Source organism: Cryptomeria japonica, chromosome 3 (assembly GCF_030272615.1).
Source record: "Cryptomeria japonica chromosome 3, Sugi_1.0, whole genome shotgun sequence".
Taxonomy (NCBI): Eukaryota; Viridiplantae; Streptophyta; class Pinopsida; order Cupressales; family Cupressaceae; genus Cryptomeria; species Cryptomeria japonica.
The window spans coordinates 344416457-344440803 of NC_081407.1; the positions used below are offsets into that span (position 1 = coordinate 344416457).

Consider the following 24347-nt stretch of genomic DNA (forward strand, 5'->3'; position numbering starts at 1 on the left):
TTTTGGACTTAAGGAAAAAATGAAGTGAATTTTGGAGTCCAGATGAAAATCGATTTTCCCCTAGTGGCATTTATTGACAAGTTTGATGATTTTTGATCAAGAATTTTATCCCAAAGAGGGTCAATTTTCCCCCAAAGGGCAATTAAGGTGATTAATGATGATTTTTCATCAGGATTTTTATCCAGATATGGGGCAATTTTCCCCAGGTGGCCAAATTTGGTGAAAATGAAATAAATTTAATACAAGTGGGCCCAAATTTAATTGTTTTTGCATTCGACAACGAATATTTAATTATCAAAAACAATTATTTAATGATTTGCAATGATCATTTAATAATTAAATATTTCCTAGATGCAAATCGATTTTCCCAGGCAAGTATAAAGGCAAAGTTTTATCCCACATTGCTTGTGTGGTGAAGTAACAAGGTGAAAACATGAATAAATATGCTTGCCCAGCAATATAATATTATTATAAGTGTTGATTGTGACAATCAAGTGGCAGATTGAAGACATTTTAGTGTTTGATTGAAGTTTTTCCAACTAGGCGATTTTGATTAAGTGTCGTTTTTGACACCATTTTGAGCTGGTGTTGCATGTTTAGAGGGTGATTTTTGCCTAGGCGCTACCTTTGGAGGAAGATTGCAGCAGGTTTGGTGGCAACTTTACCACATTAGGCGATTTTGCTTGGGGGGTGAATTCCTCCACTTTGGGGGTGATTTCCTTCTATTTGTTGGGTGCCATTGCTGTTAGAAGGCTGCCATTGTTCTCACACCTGCAATTTCCACCATTGATGGGAGCTATTTTTCAGACTTAATTTTTCATTCCCAACTCACTCCCACTTGGGTGATTTTGTCTAAAGGTCAGTTTGGGAGCATTTTGGAGGCATTTTCAGAGTTGTCGCAGGTCTGAAAACATCATTTTCAGTTTGTCTTCAGACTTGGGGTTTCATTTCCAGCTTAATACACTTGTGCGATTTCATTGAAAGAGGCATTTTGTGGTCATTTTTTGGGTGTGCCATCATTACTTGAGGTGCTGGCAAGGTCTGAAACTCCATTTTCAGACCTATCTTCAGACTGGTTTATTTTTACCAGCCCTTTATTCTTGCCCAGATTTGATCATTTGACATTGGAAAGGTAAATTTTCATCCAACATGAGCATTCTACATGGTTGCAACCTCGTTAAGTGACTGATTTATGAGTTTTGCAGGTTGTCTTCAGACATTGGGCAGCCATTACTGAGTTTGGAAGGGTGTCTTCAGACGTCTAAGAGTGAAAAATCAGACTTTTTACACCTTTTACTCATTTGACTTCATTTTTGGTAATTTTCTGAGTATACTAGATGTCTTCAGACTTAATATTTTTATGTCAGACCTTATTTAAGTCTGAAAATGAGGGTTTCCTAAGGGTTTTATGAGGGTTTTTGACCCAGTTTATGTTGATTTCCTTCTATTTTCAGAATTTAAGAAGAATATAGATAGAATTTCTGATTTTCATTCCTAAATTTGTCTAGATTATAAAAAATCAGAACTTATTCAATTCTGAAATTAGGTTGTCAGGATATTTTTCCAAGTTATTGACTTCATGTTTCATACATGTACCATGTTTAAATCTGGGATTGGAATTTGGAAGAAGTAGCTGAAGATGGTTCAAGAGGATTTTTATCCGGATTCCAAATTGTCTTCCCGATGAAAAGGAATCACAAACATGAACATGGAGTACCTAAATATGGAGCGGATGCGGCAAAGAATGTTCTGAGCGAAGAACCAGCTTCCTTGTCTTTCATATGCCAATATCATGAAGGGTGGCATTTATTACGCTGCAGGGTTTTCTCAATCCATACAATGTAGGGAGCTTATTCTGGAACGCGCAAGACATTATGATCCTCTTCCCAGGATGATCCGAACTCCCAAAGGAATAACCATTGCCTACGTTGTTGAGGATGCGATTACCGAAGTGTTTGGAATTCCTCGTAGTGTAGATATGAAGGAAAGAACGAAGGATGAATATGAAGCGAAGTACAAGTTAAAGGCGGATGCATGCAAGACTATTGTGAACAAGGAATGGATGATTGAACCAAGGGCTCATCATTCCAAGGCACCAAAGACACTCGTGTATAGATTTCAAAGAGAAATATAGAGATTTGGTATTCCTACTCAACCAAGTGATGGGGATGCCGCAGGGTGCTTTGTTCAAAGGATGGATGTATTACTTTGTCCAAGATTGTATAAGACGAACAATGATCAATTAGGCAAAGATTATCAACGACAATCTGGATTTTTCAGTTGAGGAATGTGGAGAAGACTAAGTCATTCGCCATGACTTCCTACCTTTTGTATATACTTACGAGATTTGTCACATACACGGGATTGATATGCAAGGGAGAAGTCGAGAATGGACCAGAACAGTATAGGAGTTATGAATGCTATCCACAACTTGATATGCATAGAATTCAAGATTATAGAAGAGTGAATGATGCTTTCACCATGTATATTACAAGGATGTTGCAAGGTGGAATCCACAAGAGGTTGTCCAAAGCGGCACCGAAGTTAGTTGAACAATATGGATCATGTTATGTACAATTTCTCACCTTCACATATCTCAAGATTCGGGGATTCATATCCAAACCATACAAGCTTCCTATGTATCCTACAAATAGAATGATCCTACTTCAGGTGGTGAGACAACTTCTGGAATTCGATTTCAGCCAAAAGAAGAAACATAGAACAGAGATGACATTTCCTATTGCAATAGGAAAAAATTAGGAGGTGTGCCACACTGCCACTGCAACTAATACAGTGATTGATGAGATTGCATTCTATCGTCTTAAAACTTACAAGAGCAGAGACAAATTTGATCCACATAAGAATATTGAAAGAATTAGAGGAGAAAGATTCATACACAAGGTTGACATTGAGGATTATTGGGTGAACCTAATGGATGAACAAATAGTGAAGAAAAGGATGTGGTCTAGGATGTCAGTGGATTTCATAAGAAAATGTGAGCTCTTTCTCATTCCGGATCAAATTGTGGATGCTAGTGATCATACTCATCCGCAGTATGAGAATGAAATGAAGAAATCTATCATTTTGCCTAATTGGTCACAACTAGAAGTTACAGATTTGAAATGAACAGATTGATAGATATGGGCATTGTCTTCACTTATGAGAAAATGAAGGAATCCTCTCTTGAAGATGATCAAAGAACAATTAGTGATGTGAGGATTCATGTAGATGAGGAGAGTCAAGCTCCTAAACGAAGGGTGTGCTTGGAGAATCCAAGACAAAGGGGAAGGAGATAGTCTCCCCTTAGCTCCACATCAGTGAAGGAGGTAGATGTGTCAGAAAAGAGCAAGGAATTTGAACGATGCTCCAATACACTAATTTTGCCAGAGAACATCCAGGAGCTACATGCTACAACAACATTAGCATTGCGGCATGAAGATGATGAACAACCGGTATCTCCCACTGTCTAGTTGGAGGTTAGTTTGGGCAATAATGTTTATGATTTGACCAAGGATAAGGAAGATGATGATGTTATATCCTCATTGAGGGGACTTGATCGGGAAATGTGTCTTGATGAGGGAATGGAAATTTCCACCATTCCTGATTGGTTGTTGCGAAGCATGGAGAAGAGTAAGAAGATGGTAGAGACTCAGCCTATTGATGACTGCTTAGCCAGGTGTAATAAGGAAAAAGAACCTAAGAAGGCTAAGATACTTTATAATATAGCTAGAGATGAAACAAGAATGCAGATTGCACAGGTGGCTATCTCGATTGGTGATGTTACTGAGATGCGGCTACTCCTATGGATTTCCAGATCACTTCGATTGCCCTTGGACGGACTACAAAAGAACAAGTGTTCCAGGATTTTGGTGATACAATCAGGGTAATCAATGCAAGGTTGGATAGGGAGATAGAGAAGAAGAATATGTATTAGGAAGAGAATATCAAGCTTAAGGAGTATATTTCAGGGATGAGACGTGAAGATCCCACCTTTGTTTCGCCTATTGCAGTTGACCGTGGACTTCATTTTAATCACGAGGCAGCGAGGAATACACATGCAAAATCTGGTAAATGGATTGAAGAAGTGACTAAACAGACGGATGATTTCCTTACTCAGTTTGTCTAGGCATTTGACAGGTCGATGATGCTTACATATAGAATGCAAGACTTGGAGGGAGTTTGGGAGGATTTCCAGCCTATACAAGAGTAAAAAATTCCCCGCCTCAAAGTGTTGAAGAAAATTTTGATGTCCACGTTGGTCTAGGAGAAAGTTGTGCATAATGGAGATAGATACGATTTCCATGGTTGGTATTGTTCATTGGCCATGCAGAAATCCACTTATGAGCATGCACGAAGATATTGTGCAAAGATGGAAGGATCAATTCAGAAGATACAATCAAAGATCCTTGCATCCATTGAAGAATTGTTAGGGGTAGATGTCAGTGCTTCTAACAGTCTACACTTAGAAGAATTGAGAGATAAGATGAAGTTTTTGTACTTCAGCCAGCTGGATTCTTTGAAGAGGAATCAAATTGATGGTTTGGTTTCCCTGTTGATCCATGTCCATAGTTCGTAGAAGCTTATGCCCAATTGGGAGAATACTTTGGATGCTTGTTCCGATGCATTGGATGTGATTGATGTGTTGCAGGAGGCTTTGCCCAGCATTACCATGGAGGAGTTAGATTCAGTATTGACTAGATTTTTGGAATATGCTATGAGAGAGAGGGATGCAGTTCGAAATCTTCTAGAAGATTCCCTACTTGACAGTTAGGCATCATCCTATTGGGTCACATGTTGGTGCCTCTCTTTTTGATGTAAACCCTAATTAGGGCAACTTTAGGGTTGTTTTGGCATCATCTTGGCCTTTAATTCAAAATGAATCTTGGCAATTCATTTCTTTTGAGGCACTATATAAACCCCATTGCCTCTCATTTGTAAGAGAGATTTTTGAGAATTGTTGTTTACATGTTGCCGATTTGAATACAAGTCATTGTTCATTGATGGTGAGTTTTGTTTAAGTGTTGTATGCATTTGTGGTTCTCATTGCCTCCAAGTTAGAATAGAATTTTAGATTAGAATTTGTTTCAAGTATTTAGATTGAATGAAGGGATTTGTTGAATGTTTTTGTGTGGAATCCATTTAATTCATACCACTAGCCTCTTGCTGATTGTAAGTGTGCCTTGCATGGTCAACTGGAATTTTTATGAACTTAACTTCAATTGTTATACTTCCATTGATTATGCATTGTTTTGATGGTATCAATGTTTGATGGTAATGATTTGAACATCTATGAAATATATCTTAGATGATTGCACTAAGCTTATGTCAAATTGTTCATTTTGATGGTGATGTTAATTTTAGATCAGATTGATCGCAATAATCAGAAATAACACAATGAACACACATAATACAAGAGTACCCTAGGAAAACCTCCCTCTTGGAAGTGAAAACCCCAGCAATTAATCTTAGTTTATATTAGGCAATAATCAATATGTGACTTTACAAGTTTACTTCAACACTTGAAGCAATATGAACATCAGCATATACACAACAGTATGATGAACTTATCTGCAATATACTTGACTGAAGATGATTTGATGTTGCTGATCATAGGACCATTCGCTGATCAAGGAGTCAATTCGCTGACCATGAATGATAATCGCTGCTCCAGAATTAGTTCGTTGTTCTTGGAGATGAATTCGCTGCCATAGGGATATGCTCGCTGATCTTTATGATGCAATTTGATGTCCTTGTAGTTATATTCGCTGATTGGATAATTTCGCTACTGATCAAGGATGTAATTCAATGTCTTCTATCGCGTGTGATGATGAATGAATGAACCTTGTATATATATGTGATCTTAGCCACCTAATTCATCCTAGGTCGGCTCACAAGGATAATCAATTAATAATAATATGATGACCTAAACTTGGTGCCCAATATAGGGTCAGCCCCATTGCATTTACAAGTTACAATGTTCAATATAGGGTTAGCCCTATCCACAAGTTACATCGCCCATTATAGGGCCAAACCAAATTACAAGTTATATTTAATTTTGCACATTTAATGTGACTAAGGCCGATAGGCCAATTAGTCACCCACAAGTTACATTATGGGTCACACCCAATTTTCATATTTGCAAGTTACATACACATATCAACATCGTAATGGTTACAAGTTATGTAATGGGTTTGGGTCTAGCCCAATACAAGTAATACTTATATTTGATCCGAACTAGCTATTATTTCAACACTCCCTCTTAGCTAGGGAGGATTCTAGCCAAATAACAAATCATCATGGACCTTTCCATGATATCCATCTTGCATTGCCCACAAGGGATGGATCCAAAAACTTTATTGTGCACACTTGCAAGAAATGAATACACGCAAATATATAAATACACATCATGAACTTCTTTCATGATATCCATCTTGCATTGCCCGTAGAGGATGGTTCCACCTTGCATTGCCCGCAGAGGGTGGAGGAGGTCTTTCACTTCAACCTTCTCCCAGAGAAGGATCTAATGTCACCTTGCATTCCCCGCAAAGGGTGACTCCACCTTGCATTGCCCGCAGAGGGTGGAAGATGCAACTTAATGCATCACCAGGACTGAGACTTCCTCTCAGCCAAGGCTGTGTTCTCCACAATTTCCAAGTCTCTTTCTAAAGCACACAAACTTCACTCAAACACAAGGCTTGGTGAGAATAGCTGCAATATGCTCATCGGTGTTGACATATTCAGCTGAAATAGCACCTTTCTGTATCATATCATGAACATAGTGATAATGAGTTTTCACATGTTTTGGCCTGTCATAAAACAGAGGATTAACAAACATTTCAATACAATTTTGATTGTTACAATTAATGACTGAAGGTTCCCAAGGTTGCCCAAACAACCTAGCAAGAAGCTTTGTGAAGCTACACTGCTTCACAATGTACTCAGCTTTAGTAGTGCTCAATGCAACTCAGGGTTGATTCCTGTTGACCCAAGAGATTAGAGCAGAACTCAAGTTGAAGCAAATTCCTGAGTGTTCTAACACTTCCTGCCCAATCAGAATCTGAGTAGCCTTCTAGGGTGATGACAATGTTGATTGGATGCTTCAGCCTATAGCCAACTGTTTCTCGCAAATATCTCAGGATGAACATGCTTAGGTTTGTTCTTGAACAGCCTGAAGGGTGCACTCACTGCATAACAAATATTATGTCTAGTGTTAACTAGATGCATTGAGGATCCAATCAACTACCTGTACTCCGATGGATCTGCAAAATCAGAGTTAGTTGCAAATAAACTCAATTTCTATAGGAGTAGACATAGGTTTACAATCCATCATATCAATGGCATATTTTTCTTCACTAAGGATAAGATCTTTGCCATACTTCTAGTCCTAGACAGTAATGCATTAGGCCTAGATCCTTCATTCCAAATTCAGTGGCTAATTCTTTCTTACATCTAATGATGAGACTATTTCCAACAGTTAGAAATAAATCATCCACATATATATAAGAAACAGAATTAGCAGTTCACCATTGAATACTTTTAAAGTAAAGGTTAGAATCAACATCATTCTTGCAAGATCCTAAACTAATCAAATACTTGTCAATCTTCTCATACCAAGCTCAAGAAGCTTGCTTGAAGCCGTAAAGAGCTTTTCTTTAATGAGATTCTCTATTTTGATTCTCATAACCTTCTAGTTATTCAATATAGACAACATTAAGAAAACAATCTTTATATCCAACTTCCAGCCTGCAACATTAGCTATAATAGTTCTAATATTAGTATATCTAGCAGCAAGAGCAAATGTTTCCTTCTAACTATGAGCTACACATCTAGCTTCATATTTTCTCAAAAACTTCCATATGGAACTCCCTCTTGATTCTTAATGTAAAATTGTGGTAACCAAGTCTCATGAAGATTGCATAATATAAGAATCAATCAAGGAAGGCAGCCAACATAAGTTACCATAAATCAAAGATGAAAAATGCCAATCTTTTCCTTCACTTTTACGAAATGGACCCATAGCACAATCATTATGATCATGGCATACCTTCAAGTGAAGAAACCAAGCTCCCTCTTAAGCTTGAAGGCATGGTATTCAAGAATATCTTGAAGAGAAGCATCAACATGATTAAATATCTCTTTATTGAGTAGACTTCCACCATTGACAACAAATGCTCAAAAGGATATTGCCAGTCTATTATCAACTTCAATCATGGTGTAAAGCTACACAACATTCTTTAAATGTAAAATTGTTTTCCATAGTTGAATAACAGAGAGTTAGTTGTGCCTGATCACATTAGAAAACTAAGGCAAGTGTATGACTTTAGAAAACTTTAACAATCTAACATTTTACAAAATCCATAAGCAAGGTATATAAGCCAAATTTTCTTTCCAGCTTGTTGTGACCTTTTTCACACATCGCCCCATTGCAAATGGGGACCCTCTCTTTTCCTGCTTTCTAGGGTTTTGTTAGTGTCCCGTGACCTTTTGCTGCAATTTCACCAAGCCTTGTCCAGTTCAGAGCATTTCAGGCCCTGACAATTGAAAGTTAGTTTTTGCAAGTTATGTGATTCCGAAATGTGAGCACCACCAGAGTGCTTAGCGAGGCCAAAGGACGAAGATCGCAATTGATTTGGACGAATTTGGACAACTTTCTATTTTTAGAAAGTTTGCTTTTTTTTGCTTTTTCCTATTTTTTAGGAAGTTTCGTTTTTGGCGTTTTTAGCCCAATCCCCGGTATGGCTATTTTTAGAAAGTTTTCCCTATTTTTTTGGGATGTCTGCTTTTTGCTTTTTCAGGATGCAAACCTAGGGTTTACACTTGCACCACTGACCAGCTTCGACCGGAACTCGAAAATTCCAAGTTTTGACCTAAAAAAGCTAAATCCCTAGATTTTAGGCTTTTTGCTTTTTCGGGATGCAAACCTAGGGTTTACACTTGCACCATTGACCAGCTTCGACCGGAACTCGAAAATTCCAAGTTTTGACCTAAAAAAGCCAAATCCCTAGATTTTAGGCTTTTTGCTTTTTCGGGATGCAAACCTAGGGTTTACACTTGCACCACTGACCAACTTCGACCGGAACTCAAAAATTGCAAGTTTTGACCTAAAAAAGCTAAATCCCTAGATTTTAGGCTTTTTGCTTTTTCGAGATGCAAACCTAGGGTTTACACTTGCACCACTGACCAGCTTCGACCGGAACTCGAAAATTCCAAGTTTGACCTAAAAAAGCTAAATCCCTAGATTTTAGGCTTTTTGCTGCTTCAGACAATCCACCTTAAGCATGGATTTCAAATTTCAAGTTAATCCAGTTAAATTTGATTAAGCTGTGAAATTTTGAAATTTTTCTAAAAAACCCTTCTAAGTCTGGCTAACGAAGGGTTTTTGCGGGTACAAATGAGGCTATCCAGAAGTTCGCCATGTGTTGAAGAGGTCATGATGGCCAACACTCTAAAGTCCACCCATGAGGGGATGTGTTGAAGACCGCCTTGCATGGAGCAACCATCAAAGTCAGCCATGTATGCATTGGGAGCTATGTGGGAGCACTCCCCAAAGTCCGCCACTGTCTTGGAGGTCATGTAGGAGGCACCACCAAAGTTCGCCCAAGGTAAGAGAGCCATGTGGGAGCACTCTCGAAAGTCCGCCAAGGTCGGGAGGCCATGAAGACCAACACTCTAAAGTCTGCCCAAGCATGCCAAGTGATGGAGAAGCCAAGTCTAAAGTCCACCAAAGGTTAGAGAGCCATGAGGAGAGGTGCTTGAAGTCCGCCCAAGGTCTTAAGTGTTGGGAGCAACCTTCAAAGTCCGCCTAGGCCATGAGGGGAGGTGTTTGAAGTTCGCCATAAGTTGGAGAAGCCACCAAAGTCCGCCCAAGGTGGGAGCCATGCCTTGAGCCCTCTTCAAACTCCGCCATGTCTTAGTAGCCCTTGGTGTCCCTAGCAAGACATGTAGAAGACCTTCAAAACACCGCCCAAGGTCTTCAAATGATGGAGAAGCCACCAAAGTCTGCCCAAGAGCACCTTCCAAAGTCCGCCAAAACTTGGAGAAGATGAAGATAAACTTCCAAAAGTCCGCCTACACATGGGAGGTCAAACGAAGTCAACATGATGTCACAGAAATCCACAGAGATTTCAAAATTAAATCCAAAATGAAGAAAATATCTAAAGATTATTAAATATCTTCAAAATAAATCCAAAATGGAAAGTTTTTTTGAGGAAAAGAATATTGAAAGATTATTGAGATATTAAATCAAAATGGAAAGTTTTTTTTGAAAGGGAATATTGGAGAATTGATAAATATCTTCAAACTTAAATCAAAATAGAATGTTTTTTTTGAGATATTGTCTTAAAACTGGGAAACATGAAGTTCAAATTAGAAGTATGAGTTGGATGATTTTAAGGGTTTCTACTTGAAGATTTAACCTTGTCTACAAATACTTCATTATCAACTTCATTATTACACCAAGAAGTTCAAAGTTGCTAAGGAGAGCTTAGTAAAGTGTGTCAGTTTGAAGATCATCTGGAGAAAATTCTAGATATTGCTGGAAGCTGGATAATATTTTTTGGCAAAAGTTTTTCAGATTTTTGGAGAAAGGCAACTAGCACGAGGAAGAATTATCTAAACTTTTCTGAATTTTCTGAGTATTCTGGAAAAAATTCTAGCCTTACTTCTATTCAAGTCAGAGGTGAAATTAAAATTATGAATTTTCTGAATATTTTCCAGAATTTAATAAATGATTTTTTTGAGAATTTTGGAGGAAGAAAATCATTTTTTGGATAAGTATGAATTTTTTTTGAAAGTTTTGACACTTGGTGATGACCACAACCAGCCTTAAGACCGAGGGTTTTTAGGTGGAAATTTGTTTTTTATGGCTAAGTATGAGAATAAAAATGGAAAATTGTCCAACACTTAGCCATTTCGCAGCCCTGTTATTTTCAAAACTTTGCAAATCATTTTCTAACTTTAAAATTTCGTTATTTGCTTGCAGGCCCCAGACGTTATGAAATTCCAGGTAGACAAAGATGCTCCTCCAGAGTCGAGAATGACTTCAAAGTGGAAGAACATCAACGACACCAACCTCGGACACATCAACCTGAGGGAATTTAAGAAGCGAATGTTTGGTCTGGACAACCTTGTGCCTACCACCATTGCGCGAAAGATGATGAAGAGTGGTATCCTGCATGTTGCTGGCTTCCTCCCTACCATGCAGTGCAACGAACTAGTAGTCGAATGTGCCAAACACTACAACCCCATCAGTAAGGACATTGTTGCACTTGATGGAAGAGTGTTGGCAAATGTCAGCGATGAGGCCATCAGAGAGGCCTTCAGGATCCCTGAGTACCACAACGCAGTGTATATGACAAAGGACGAAGCTGACAGTTTGTACCATGACCACCTAGAGGAATATGATGCCATAGTTAACCATTCCTGGCTAGACAAGCCGAGGAAGGGCGCCTCCAAACTCCAGAGAAAGAGCCTAGTGCGAGCATACTTCAAGGAGGACATTGGGGACATGAATGTCTTGCTCAATAGAATAATATGAAATCCTCAGGGAGCTCCATTCGAAACCTGGATGTATTATTTCATTAATGAAATAATCAATGGAGTAAAAATGATAGACTGGGCTCGGATGATCATCGACAACCTAGACAACTAGCTAAGGAACCTGGAGACGAATAGGACTTTCTTCATGAGTTCTTACTTGTTTTATTCTTTGGCCAGGACCTACAGGTACAGAGGTCTCACTTGTAGAGGAGAAGTTGGGAACAAGGAGAACCAGTTTTCAGTATATGATTGCTATCCTCAGCTCCACATGGAGAAGTTCCATTTCAAAAGGGTGAATGATACCTTCCTGATGCACATTACCTAGACACTTTAAGGTGGCCTGCACCAGAGGCTCTCTCAAGAGTCTATGGACTTCATTGGTCGGTTCGGGTGTTGGTACATCCAATATCCAAAATTCACTTACCTCCGAATTTAGGGATTCTCCGGGCCTCCATACAAGCTTCCAGCTTACCCCACCAACCGAGTGGTGTTGCTCGAGGTTGTGAGACAATTGGAGGAGTATATAGTGATTCAAAGGGATAAGCAGAAGAAGGCAGGGACGTCCTCACTTACAATTGGTAATGGGCTGGAAACATGTCCATCATCGCAGGCTATTGCCATCGCTGAGAAGGAGCTGGCCTGGTATCCCTTCTATCAATACAAGGCAAGAAAAGATTTCGATCCATTCCATAGGATAAAGAAGATCGAAGGAACAACGTTTGAGCACAAACTGGATCTAGAAGACTACGGGCTAATGCAGCCGATAGCTTCGAGATCAGGAAGAGATTCTAGTCAAGAATCTCGTTGGGTATGGTGAGAGCAACAAAAGTATTCAGAGTTGCCGATCAGGTAGAAGAAAGCCTAGAACTTTAGCAGCCAGACTTTGAGAAGATGAAGAATAACCCCCTAGTCTTAATAGATTGGACAGAGGGAGAGAAATCAGATCTAGCAGACCTCATGAGGTCGATGGTTGAGTATTCAAGGTGGTGGGCGTCTGAAAAGACAAAACAGTTGAAGGCCAAAGGTGTGACCTTGACTTATGAATTAATGGGAGTAGATGATACTCTGTCCGTCAATCCTTGTACCTCCGTGGTGATGCTCGAAATCTAGAAAGTGTTGGGTCTCGAAAGAGGAAGGAGTTAGTTGGAAGCTCCACAAAGGTCACAGGGAAAAGGGCTGTAGGTGAGAGAAGAGAATCCAGCGAGAGTCACTCCATCCTAAGTGCTTCTTCCATTGCGCCCGATCAGAGTGCAACTGGGGAGCAAGAGATGAACATCTATGTGATTGATGATGAAGTAAGAGTGCTTTCCCAGCCAGTTGAGGAAGTAGTGGAAAAGGTCTTCCGAAGTCTAGACAGGAAGCAAATTGAAGCACCTACAATCTTCTTCGATGGCATACCAACAAACCCAGGAGAGGCAGATGATGAGTTTGATCGGAACACTGTAGAACAATCAACCATTCCGGATTGGCTAAGAGCAAGGATAAAGGCCAAGGTTCCCAAAGAGGCCCACTCAACCGAGGAGGTCACCGCAGCATTCCTGGAGAAGGTGAATGAACCCGCTATAGCTAAACCACCCAAACCCGCCAGGAAGTTTTCCCTAATTCAGAGAGACAGTGCCAGATTCAGGACAGTCCAGATAGCGGTGCCCAAAGAAGGGAAGACTAGGGACAATGTCACCGCAGATGATTACAAGGTTACCACCATAGAGTTGGGTAAGCCCACCCAGGACCAAGAGATCCAATATTTTGATGACTCCTGCAACGTTCTAAAGACAAGGCTGGCTCATGAAAAGGAAAAGAGGAAGAAAGTTGAAGAAGAGAACCAACAGTGGAAGAAGTATGTTCTCCATCTTACTAGCCCACTCAATCGTGAAGTTCCGGCTACTCCGCCACAGCCTCTTCAGCAGGGATCAATGAAGGACTATGATGATATGAAGGGTTGACACTGGTAGAAAACTTAGTATCGGCACATGAGGCAACTTCTTTATTGATTGATTGTATCCAGGATCTAGCCTCCAATTGGGAAGAGGTGGATGAAATTCAGAATGAAATACTCCCTCATCTGAAGGTTATCCGAAGGATGTCGAAGAGAAGCTTAGTGGATGCAGGCATCATACAGACAGGAGACGGGTACGACTTTGGCACATGGTACTATACTCTGGTCACTCGGATTGAGGTTCTGAAGAAATCCGAGACCAAGTGCTTTGAGACAGAGGCAAGTGTTAGAGAGATCCTGGGCAAGGTATTTCGTGTGGCGTCAGAGATCTGTAAGAAGGAAAGCCTAAGGGAGAAGCATTTACAAGCAGAGAACCTGAGAGCCAGGATTTAGGCAAGCTTCTTCCGAGATTCAGGGATGATTGACAAAGGCGATCTTTCAAAGATTGCAAACTTCCTCTCCATCGATGATGCCTTCCTCACCCAAGCAGTTGAGTGGGAAGGCATCCTTGCCACATGTACCGATGATGTGGACCTCGTCGACTTCCAGATTGGTGGTTTGCCAAGTGTCACCATGGAGGAGGTCAAGCTCATTGTGTCCAGATACGTTGAATCTCTGAAAGAAAAAAGTTGCCACTCACCCCAGTGAAATTAGCAGCTGCGCCACGTGTCACTCTTCCATTTGTTTGAACTGATAGTATTTTGAGAAACCCTAATTAGGGTTTAAGACTTTCAATCTTGGCCCTTGATCGCTGTTTGATCTCGGCCATTCGTTCATTTTGAAAAACTATATAAGGTTGCCTCCTCTCATTTGGAGAGTGAGGTTTTTTTTGATGTATTGTTGCTTAAGGTCATTTTCAAATAATATATTGCATGTGCGCTGCTTTGTAATCTCTATTATTTGAATGATTTGCATGGTTTCAATTGCCTCAACACTTAGTTAAAATTAATCTAGATTTGCTTTCGTTGTTGTTAATTTGAATGAAGGATTTGATAAGTATCAATTGATGGTGTATCTCCGCTCATACTTTTGGTAAATGGATGATTTCCATTCTACCATGCAAAGTTAGTCTGAGCCCATCCCCTGTGCATCCCAACATCTCGATCATAAGCACAACCCATTGAAGATTGCACCGGCCTCGTATAGTTGTCCCTAGTGTGGCGAAGCAAGGTTTGGTTTCTCGAGAGCACCCAGTTGATACCGTCTCCGAAATTCGTAGGATTAGATTAGCCTTCCTAAATCCCATCTCTTTTTCCCTTTCTTTTGAAAGTCTAAATCCCCAGAAAATTCCCCCCCCCCCAAAAAAAGAAGAGCCTAAAATTGCCAAATCCATCTAAGTTCAACAGTTCAAGATACTTGTCAACGTAAGTCCCCCTTGAAATTTCAGCATACACTACCCAAGAAGCTATTCCACTAAAGTCGCTTGTTCGTACATATAGACCTTGGAATCAATAGTGATTTTTCAAGAGATGATAGAATACCTTCGGGTATCCTATCCTAATGTTTGGTAGATGATAAAACAGACACCAACAGAGCCAATGCGTAAAATCAGATATGAGTATCAACCACTCAAAAGGATACACATTGTAGTTGAGCACAAGCGTATGATCAAAAGATGACTTCAATAAGCTAGATACCTCATTCATCTTAGGTTTCATCATCAAGAGAATACTTACTTCAAAAATGTAATAGGTGGTATGCTCAAATTGAAGAGATAATATCACAATGAATGTTATGTGAGGATAGTGAAAGCCATGACAGAAAATGCATTAGAGCTAAAGGCAATCCTCTACACAAGAAGAGCAGAGCTACATGCCAACCTTATTAATAAATGTATAACAAAGAACATGAGAGCCTTTTATGAAGAGCTGAAGAGAACCAAGTGTTACACAGTCCCAGTCCTACATGCCAACCTTATTATAGAACAGAGACTACAGTCCATATGATGTCAGGAGACACACCAACAAGACTACTAAGCATTTCAAGATTTAGATAGAATATGATGCATCTGAACTATGCAGCAAGTATCATCAGAAGAAGATAGAAGGGTCATCATTGGGCATAGATAATAAATAGGATGACTAAGACATCTTACCTTTACATGCCTACCACACCAATGATTAGACGACACTATATGTTTTCAACTAAGGTTCCATGTTTCTGAATCTCCTATAATTTTATTCAGCTTTCAATCTTCCTATTTGTGCCTTCTGTTATATCCATCATAATACTCCTAGTTTTATATCTGAATACACATGTTGAAATCTTAAGTGCCAAGGATGTATTTAGATCAATGCATCAATTTGGATCATTACATATTCATATAAAACCACATCAAATAGGTTGAAAGATAAACATACTCAAAATAGAGAGTAGGGCATAACCAAATACTAACTTCAATAATTCAAACTGGATTAGAACAAATTCTTAACACAAGAACAAAGCTCGAACTAGGGTGATTGTTACAAACCCTAGGAAGATAGTTATGCAACCCTTAAAGGAATAAAAGTAATACTAAGATCTGAAAAACAAGTGCACAAACCGACATATGAAAGCACCTTCAGATGAAGTTGTTAACAAGCAAGAGAACCTTGTGCACTAGATAAGACACCAATAACAATAAGGCAATTAGATGCAAATCTCCAAACCAAGTGGACCCTACAATTGAGAATAGAGGAATGAGAACACCTGAAATCTTATTCTTGCTTTCGTCCCATCGATGCCTTCAATTTGTCAAGCAAACATTGCTGTTGAACTTTCTGATTCACCGTAGACTTCTTCAGCCCTAATCTGCACAAGAAGTACAGGTTCTTCCTTCAAGCTATTAGGCCTTATAGAAGGAACTTGGCTCTAATACCATGTTAATTTTAGATCAAATTGATAGCAATAATCAGAAATAACACAATGAACACATAGAACACAAGAGTACCCTGGGAAAACCTCCCTCTTGGAGGTGAAAAACTCAGCAATTAATCTCAGTTTATATTAGGCAATAATCAATATGTGACTTTACAAGTTTACTTCAACACTTGAAGCAATATGAACATCAGCATATACACAGCAATATGATGAACTTATTTGCAATATACTTGACTGAAGATGATTTGCTGCTGCTGATCATAGGACCATTCACTGATCAAGGAGTCAATTCGCTGACCATGAATGATAATCGCTGCTCTAGAATTAGTTCGCTGTTCTTGGAGATGAATTTGCTGCCATAGGGGTATGCTCGCTGATCTTTATGATGCAATTTGCTGTCCTTGTAGTTATATTCGTTGACTGGATAATTTCGTTGTTGATCAAGGATGTAATTCAATGTCTTCTATTGTGTGTGATGATGAATGAATGAACCTTGTATATATATGTGATCTTAGCCACCTAATTCATCCTAGGTCGGCTCACAAGGATAATCAATTAATAATAATATGATGACCTAAACTTGGCGCCCAATATAGGGTCAGCCCCATTGCATTTACAAGTTACAATGTTCAATATAGGGTTAGCCCTATCCACAAGTTACATTGCCCATTATAGGCCAGACCAAATTACAAGTTATATTTAATTTTGCACATTTAATGTGACTAAGGCCGATAGGCCAATTAGTCACCCACAAGTTACATTATGGGTCACGCCCAATTTTCATATTTGCAAGTTACATACACATATCAACATCCTTGATGGTTACAAGTTACATACACATATCAACATCCTTGATGGTTACAAGTTACATAATGCATTTGGGTCCAGCCCAATACAAGTAATACTTATATTTGATCCGAACTAGCCTATTATTTCAACAGGTGAGACCTTGATTGGTCGGATTCCATTGGATCATTCACCCTTTTCTTTGCATTCTAGGTTTTAGAATAGAATTCCCAAACCCTATTCCTTTTGTCTTTTTTTAAGAAATCCTTGTTAGATTAGAATCAAGAGCTTCATTGCAATATCTTAAGTCATAGACATACCAATTCCAATTCCACATCCCTCATAAGATTCCCCAAATTGAACAATTACGTAAGTCCCCAAGTGAAAACAACATTAGCACATCAAACCATTGAGTTACCCACATGTCAAGAACTGATCGTAGAAGCCTTGGAATCGTCTTAGTTGATCAGATATTTAGCATCTGAGGTGATTTTGTTCAAGAGGGGGTAAAATACTTTGTTATTTTATTTTGTGTTCATATGTGCATAAAATACACATCAACAAAACTATATATGAAAGAATGTAAGAGAAAGCTGCAGGAGAAGAATAGAGAGGTATTTTCCTTGGTCATTAAATTTTCTAATAATGCCTTAAAAGTCCATTACCTTTATGGGAGGCGATTGATGTTACATTCCTGGCTGCAGCAGTTTAATGCCAGTCTCTTTTCCAAAAAGATATATAATTGAGGAGATTTCGACAATAACAAAGGAAGTTAGGAAGATAAAGAAGTTAAACGGAACTGAGTGTAGCAAGCAAAACATGAATATCATTTTCCTCAGCTGAGGACTGTAAATGAAAGAATGTAAGAGAAATCTGCATTAGAAGAATACTGAGGTATTTTCCTTGGCTAGTTGATGAAATAGCCTGATTTTGTTTGTGTGGGAGATTTCAGATTAAGTGGATTGTATTCCCTAATGATGGACTGGAGAGCCTGTGAGGTAGAAGTTGTAATAATCTGATATTGATCAATAAAGATAGCTTTTGATTTATTGCTGCTTCCCTAAAGCATTCATGTGTTGCTGTTGTATGTGGCTGCTAGGATTGGCTGTCCTTAGACTACATCAAGTGATATCAAAGTGGGCTTGCTTGCTGGGATGTGCATTGAGGAGATTGGAAGGTGGTTTGTGTAAGACTTTTCTAGTTGGAAGGTGTTGTAGAAGTCTCTAGTAGGTTTTTGTTGCATTCGACAGCCATTGGAAATGTAAAGATATAGGTAGCTCGAGTTTTATGACATTTTGGATTATCTTAATCCAATTCCAAACAAGACTTTGGGAAAATTGTGAAAATTCCAAGGCAACAATATGTTGTCATTGGCAAAGATCACTTGAGAGTTGAGACACACAGTCAACGTGATGAATGAATACAAGATAGATGATGAAGATGACTTGGTGAAACTCTCTGTGCAATCATTGGAAAAGCATGAAAGAATGTTACAAGTTTACCAGACACCAGCATAGACTCATGGGATAAGTTTACAAGAGTCTTCAAATTGTAGCATGGAGAAAGGATTGACCCCAAGTTTGTGATCCATGAGCTAACCATTGTCAACAAAGGGGTAAATGAAAGTGTTGCTGATTGCAACTGTAAGTTTGTAATGACCATGAGAAAGGTGCCTCCCCATGTGAATCCAAATGAATCAGTGTGCCTAGCATTGTATTATGGAGCATTTGATGCTAAGCTGGGATATTGCTTGTGTGATAAGAATCCTCAGACATTGAGGGAAGTTTATGCCATGGCAATCAATATTGGGAGCAATATGGGAGCTTCCAATAAGAATGTCGAGAGCTGATGTGAAGCTTCTAAGCTTGGATGCAACCACTTTAAGTAAGCCCTTTATTGCTGAAGAGATACTCGTCAAGCTAATAAGGGCAATGAAAAATCTCTCATATAGGGTTGCAAGAAATGAGAACAAGTTGCCTTCTAATAGCACTGCTACACATTTCAATGAAGGTCAAAGGTTAAATAATAGACCCTACAATCATGATTGATCTAAGAGACCTGAGTAGAATGAAAAGCAGATAATTCCAAGGCATAGAAATGAAGGACAACTAGAGAGACAGACCCTTGATTCCTTTAGGTAGGATCACATGAATCTTCGAAAACATTCATTTTGGTGTGAGATGTGTTATTTGCCTCATGGTCCATCAAAATTTGTTGTTACTACCACACTTGTAGAAGAGAAAGAATTCCAAGACAGAGATGGTACACCCAAGTATCTAAGATGACATTATGGACCAACTTGATGTGTATGATGAAGATGAATTTTTCAATATGATTATGATAACCACCAGGTTCACTTAATCAGGATTTTGATCAGCTCAAGGAATTGATGCATCATAGGTACAAGAGAGTAAGTGCTCCCTGGGGACACATTCCCTGCCTTGGTAACCCCATCCCTGTCCCCTAAACATTTCTGAGGCTTGCAATGACAAACTTGAGCTCCTATTTTGATACAAATCTACCAGTTGCATCTACTGATTAGGGACTAGTCATCTATTTTCTATGTTTTTGTCATTTTATAGTTGAAACTTGGAACTTTCAGGCATTGACAATGAAAGCTTTTGAATTTTGTTAATTTTTTTGTCTATCCTCATGCGAAATCTCAATTCAAGTCTAATGTTATGTATTGAGCTTCTACAATGTCTATGATGAACACTCTATCGATGTTATGATATGATTATGTGAAATTTCTGTATATTTTTTAAAAGCCGTCCCCTGCTGTCCCCTGCTGTCCCTATTTCTAAAACTTGGGGGAGCATAGGTTGACATTGATGATATTTCTCTCCATCATTGAAGTTTTCAAGAACTATTTAATGATCTGATGATTAAACCTCTTTGCGCTATTCTCTCTATTGAATTTCAATACAAAATAAGGGTTGTCCCTAGTTTAGTCCTTAGGGGGGTATTAATAATATTGTTATCTTAGAATACATTTTGTACATAACCATTTATTGCTAAAGCTTTTAGTCTTTTTAGATGAAGTATGAGGTTCTATTAAAGTGGCCCTGACCCAAACAACTAGAAAGAAACAAACTAAAGATTATATTCCTATAAAAACAACACAAACAATAACCATATGAGTCAAAAGCAAACCTAAACATTAGGCCTTACCATTTTTCCTATGAGGTCGAAGAATCATATCTCCTAAAACTTGCATTTTGCTGAAGCCATCCTCTTATTAACTTCCATCCAAACTATTGACTCTTCCTCTTCCTTATATTATAATGAAGCATGTGATGATAAAAATTGACTGATTGTATCCAAAAGAGATTCCTAAATATTAGTACCTTGCCTGTGTCAAATATTATGGGGATCACAATTTTGGGATGGACATCTAGAGAAACCAAAGTTTTCTATTCATCCACAAACTTGGCAATGACTTAACTGCCTACTCATCCACTCCATCTTGTTGTACATGATTGCCACTTGAAGCCCATATAATATTGACAAACTATGGATGGAAAGTCAGAAATCCTTCCCTCACTGGAGTCCTTAGAAGATTCTAGAATATGCCTCTTCATTGTTAGGTGCCAACAAAAAACGCCTTTCCACCATGCCACTTTTTTTTTGAAGTGTGTGGTTTTCTAACCTTACATTCTGCACCTACGTGTCCAACTTGAAAGTATTTTCAACGTCTGAATGCAAAATTCTCCTAGACCAACACTTGTTTCCAAACTCTACCCTCTATCTTGAGCCATATTTCATCCAGAAAGCATTTTGAAATGTCAATCTTTACTTGTATTCTTGAAGAAGTAAAATGGATCAGTTCATCCATTTCTAGTTCAAGAGCTAGAAATCAACTCATTGAATTTATTCCCTTGAAAACATGAATCCACCCAAAATTGTAGAGGAAGATATGGTAATCTCATTAAAATAGGCGTAACAAAAAACTTCTGTCATTAGGTTGGATGCAGCAAACCACAGTTTAACCAGCAATATATGATTATCCCAAAACCAAGAAACTTTTTCCACAATTAATGACCTATCATCCATAGATTGACATTGCAATATGAAGAATCCTTGAGCACTAGGAAAAGTCTGTCAAATCCTTAATATGCAAGTCCACTTTTTAGAAATTCATTATGTAAGACTAGGCCAGAAAGAACTGAACATAGAAATCAATCGAAGTTTATTGTTTTCTTCTTATAATTAAGGACATCTTGCTCAGGAGAGACTAGTAGATGAAGACTGAACAGGGTACTAAGTACAAAGTCAAACATCTCATCTGAGAATCAATTGTAGACACATTTTCTTTGTTTTCTGATTTAGAGTCCACAGCATGATCCAAGTAATCTGTAATTTAGTTACAATTTTCGTGTAACTTTCTCATTCGGTAAGAACTAGAAACCACAATCATTGAAGTGTGTTCCATTCAATGCTCTCAAACTCTATTTACCCATTCTTCAAACACTTTCCACATATATAATGCCCATGGTTCTTTTATAATTATGTCAATAGAAGTTTGGAGCTGTGGGCATGTTGTGCATACAGCATAAGCAATTTGTTACTCTATAATCTCTTCATTGTTGGTGAGCACTTGCATTGGTGGATATGTCGAGTTCATTGTTTAGAGCAATCAGTGACTCACTCAAGCACTCCTCCAAGCCAGGAACTAGAAATCTCCAATTGGAAGATGAATTTAGTACCTACAGGACTGATAAAATGAAGGAGAATTGTGCCAGCTAGGGTCGTATGGGCAAGATATAGAGGGTCATTCTCTCCTTTGTTTCACTGAGTCCATAATATGTTTGTCAGTGCACGCTTCATTAGGAGGTGCAGTCTGGTATGTCTTTCTTTTCAGAACCTATATTTATGTGAATATGAGCTAGTTTAGAAGAAACTTATTTTTTAGTCTGATGAAAAAGTTGTTATTTGGCTAGTTAGGTGGCATTGATTTTAAGCCCCGGTAATCACCTACCTTTTAGCTTTTGGTTCTCAATTACTTTCATTTTGTGTTCAGACGCTGTATCTTACTCTGATCAGATGGTTAATAACTTTTTTATGGAACTTCAAGGTAGAAAGATCATTTCACTTAAAAAGTGGGCACGTGCAGATGTCATTAAAGGGTCGATGCAAGATGGGAGAATGCTTACTGTGCTCAGGAGGGTAGGATGGACAAGCCTAGGACTGAAGTACCCTTAGAAACTCGCCTAATTCCTTTTGGGTGTTGGAATAAAGGGTCAGGCCTTTTCTATTAACTTGGGTCCTTTTCATTGTAAAAGTGAATTTAAATGAAATGAAGACAGAATGTCTCACATAGGATTCTTTCAAGGGAAGTTTAAGTGACTTTGCCTCTTCGTAAAGGACCTCATGATCTACCGTATTAAGGATCAGAACATTTTCTTTGGGAATGCCCTATAGTAAGTATTTACTTTAGTTTACCCTTATTTTGCCTCTGGAGTTAAATGGTCATTATTCTTCTGATCTTTTTCATACTAAAATCTTCAAGTATACAATTGGTCTGATTTATGAAATTGTAATGGAAGTAATTCTCGTGACTTTGCTAGTGGTTTGTCTGATACACAATAGTACTTAAGCCTCTTCAAACGTCTCTTCATCTATCTAGAATTTAGTTACTAAATGGTTAGTAAATGTTGTTACTTAGAATGCTGGCATTTGAAATGTGCCAATTGTTCTCTATAAATTAATAATTTTTTGGTTATTTTGGACTGACTTCATTCTGTTGCCTGATCTGAAAATGTTTGGTTTTGGCGTAGGGAACTCACTACAGGATTCAGACAAGGAAGTCAAGAATTTTAACGAGACTCGTTCCTTGTGCAAAATGTCCATGTGTAAAATTAAACAGGTAGTTGTTCTCTATTGTACAACTGTTGGCATATATATTGTAACGGATTTGACAATTTTTTGAGTCCAAAAGAGAGATGAACAGGGGAGGAGGGGGGAGAGAGAGAGACCAACCTTCTCAAGGACCGGCCTTCTCATTGTAAGCAGTTCAATGTTGCACCATGCAAAGAGTAGATTGCCTATATTCAAGCATAGCATTACCTATGCACATTTTTCCCCAACCATGTCGCTTCCCATGTGTAGAGTTCTTCATGAGCGGCTTTTGTTACCATAATTATTCTTTTCATTTTTCCCAATTCATTTAATGGATAATTAAGATATAAAATTTAATAATGAAAAGAGGCAATTGAACAGCATTTTACTGTTAGCGGAGTCCTTTCATAATCTTTTTACAAACCATCAATGTCATTAACCTCAACAAGGGCAGAGAAATATCCTATTTGCACCATATTTGCCATAAAAAAAAAATTGGATGATGTCAGATTTCAATGATGGTGGATTCCATTGGTATTACTTTGATTCAAGCATAGCAGTACCTATGCACATTTTTCCCAAACCATGTACAGTCGTTTAGAATCTATGGATGTGCGAAGTTAGCTATAACGACTATTGGTACGCTTCCCTTAGTAAATAGGGGATTGCCAAAGCAATTAAAGGGCAAAATAAATAAATAAATAAAACCCATATAATCAATCGTGTAGGGTTGTATTCGTAGCACTGCAAACTCAGGAAGGATCGTGTAAAGGTAAAGTCTTGCAATTCGTGCTTGTTGACTTTCTCACACTGCATTTATCACAAGACGTTTTTAAAAACAAAATACAGGCAATAATCCCTGCTATTTATAGGTGTTAATCTCCATTAGTTTCATTCATTCACTATAAATGTTTTTGATTAAAAAAACAGCATTAACTAGGGTGCTGACCCTTTACATAGCCAAAAGGCTATCAATTTTAAATGGACCAAGCAGGGGTGCAAGCCCCAAACAAACAAAGTCGGACAGGCCAAACAACCTGTCAAACCAGCAACAACCCAACCCAACTCAAGAAGGGGGAGAAATACCCAAAACTTGACTAAGGTGGGTTGGGAAAGGGGTAGATATTCACTATAAATGTTGTCATAGTATTTACACGATACTTATTTTCTTTGACCGATTAATGAAAATTGTAAATATAATTAATCATATTTATAGCAGTACCACAGCCTGAGTGCGTTACTGAAGCTCATTAATTTATTGTACCCTTGAAGCTATGTAAGAAGGCTAATATAACTATTGTTAAAAACATTAAAAACTGACATTAAGAAAAATATATTTTTAATATTGATAAAATGAAAAGGAATCACCAATTTTATTTTTTTTAACAAA

General features: G+C 38.4%; 1 protein-coding gene across 12 annotated transcripts in view; it reads left to right on the forward strand.

Annotated features, from left to right (window-relative positions):
• The window catches only part of LOC131034789 (protein STICHEL-like 3), a 105071-nt gene extending 81866 nt beyond the window's left edge, over positions 1-23205 (forward strand). For 10 of the 12 annotated variants that reach the window (XM_057966381.2, XM_057966389.2, XM_057966377.2 and 7 more), the window contains one exon: positions 22897-23205. In XM_057966381.2, the coding sequence (XP_057822364.1) occupies positions 22897-22989 (93 nt within the window). In that variant the 3' untranslated portion in view covers positions 22990-23205. Of the gene's footprint in view, positions 1-22232 lie in introns of all 12 variants that reach the window. The other 2 variants (XM_057966390.2, XM_057966388.2) reach the window with 1 other exon arrangement.
• Positions 23206-24347: the final 1142 nt, after the last annotated feature.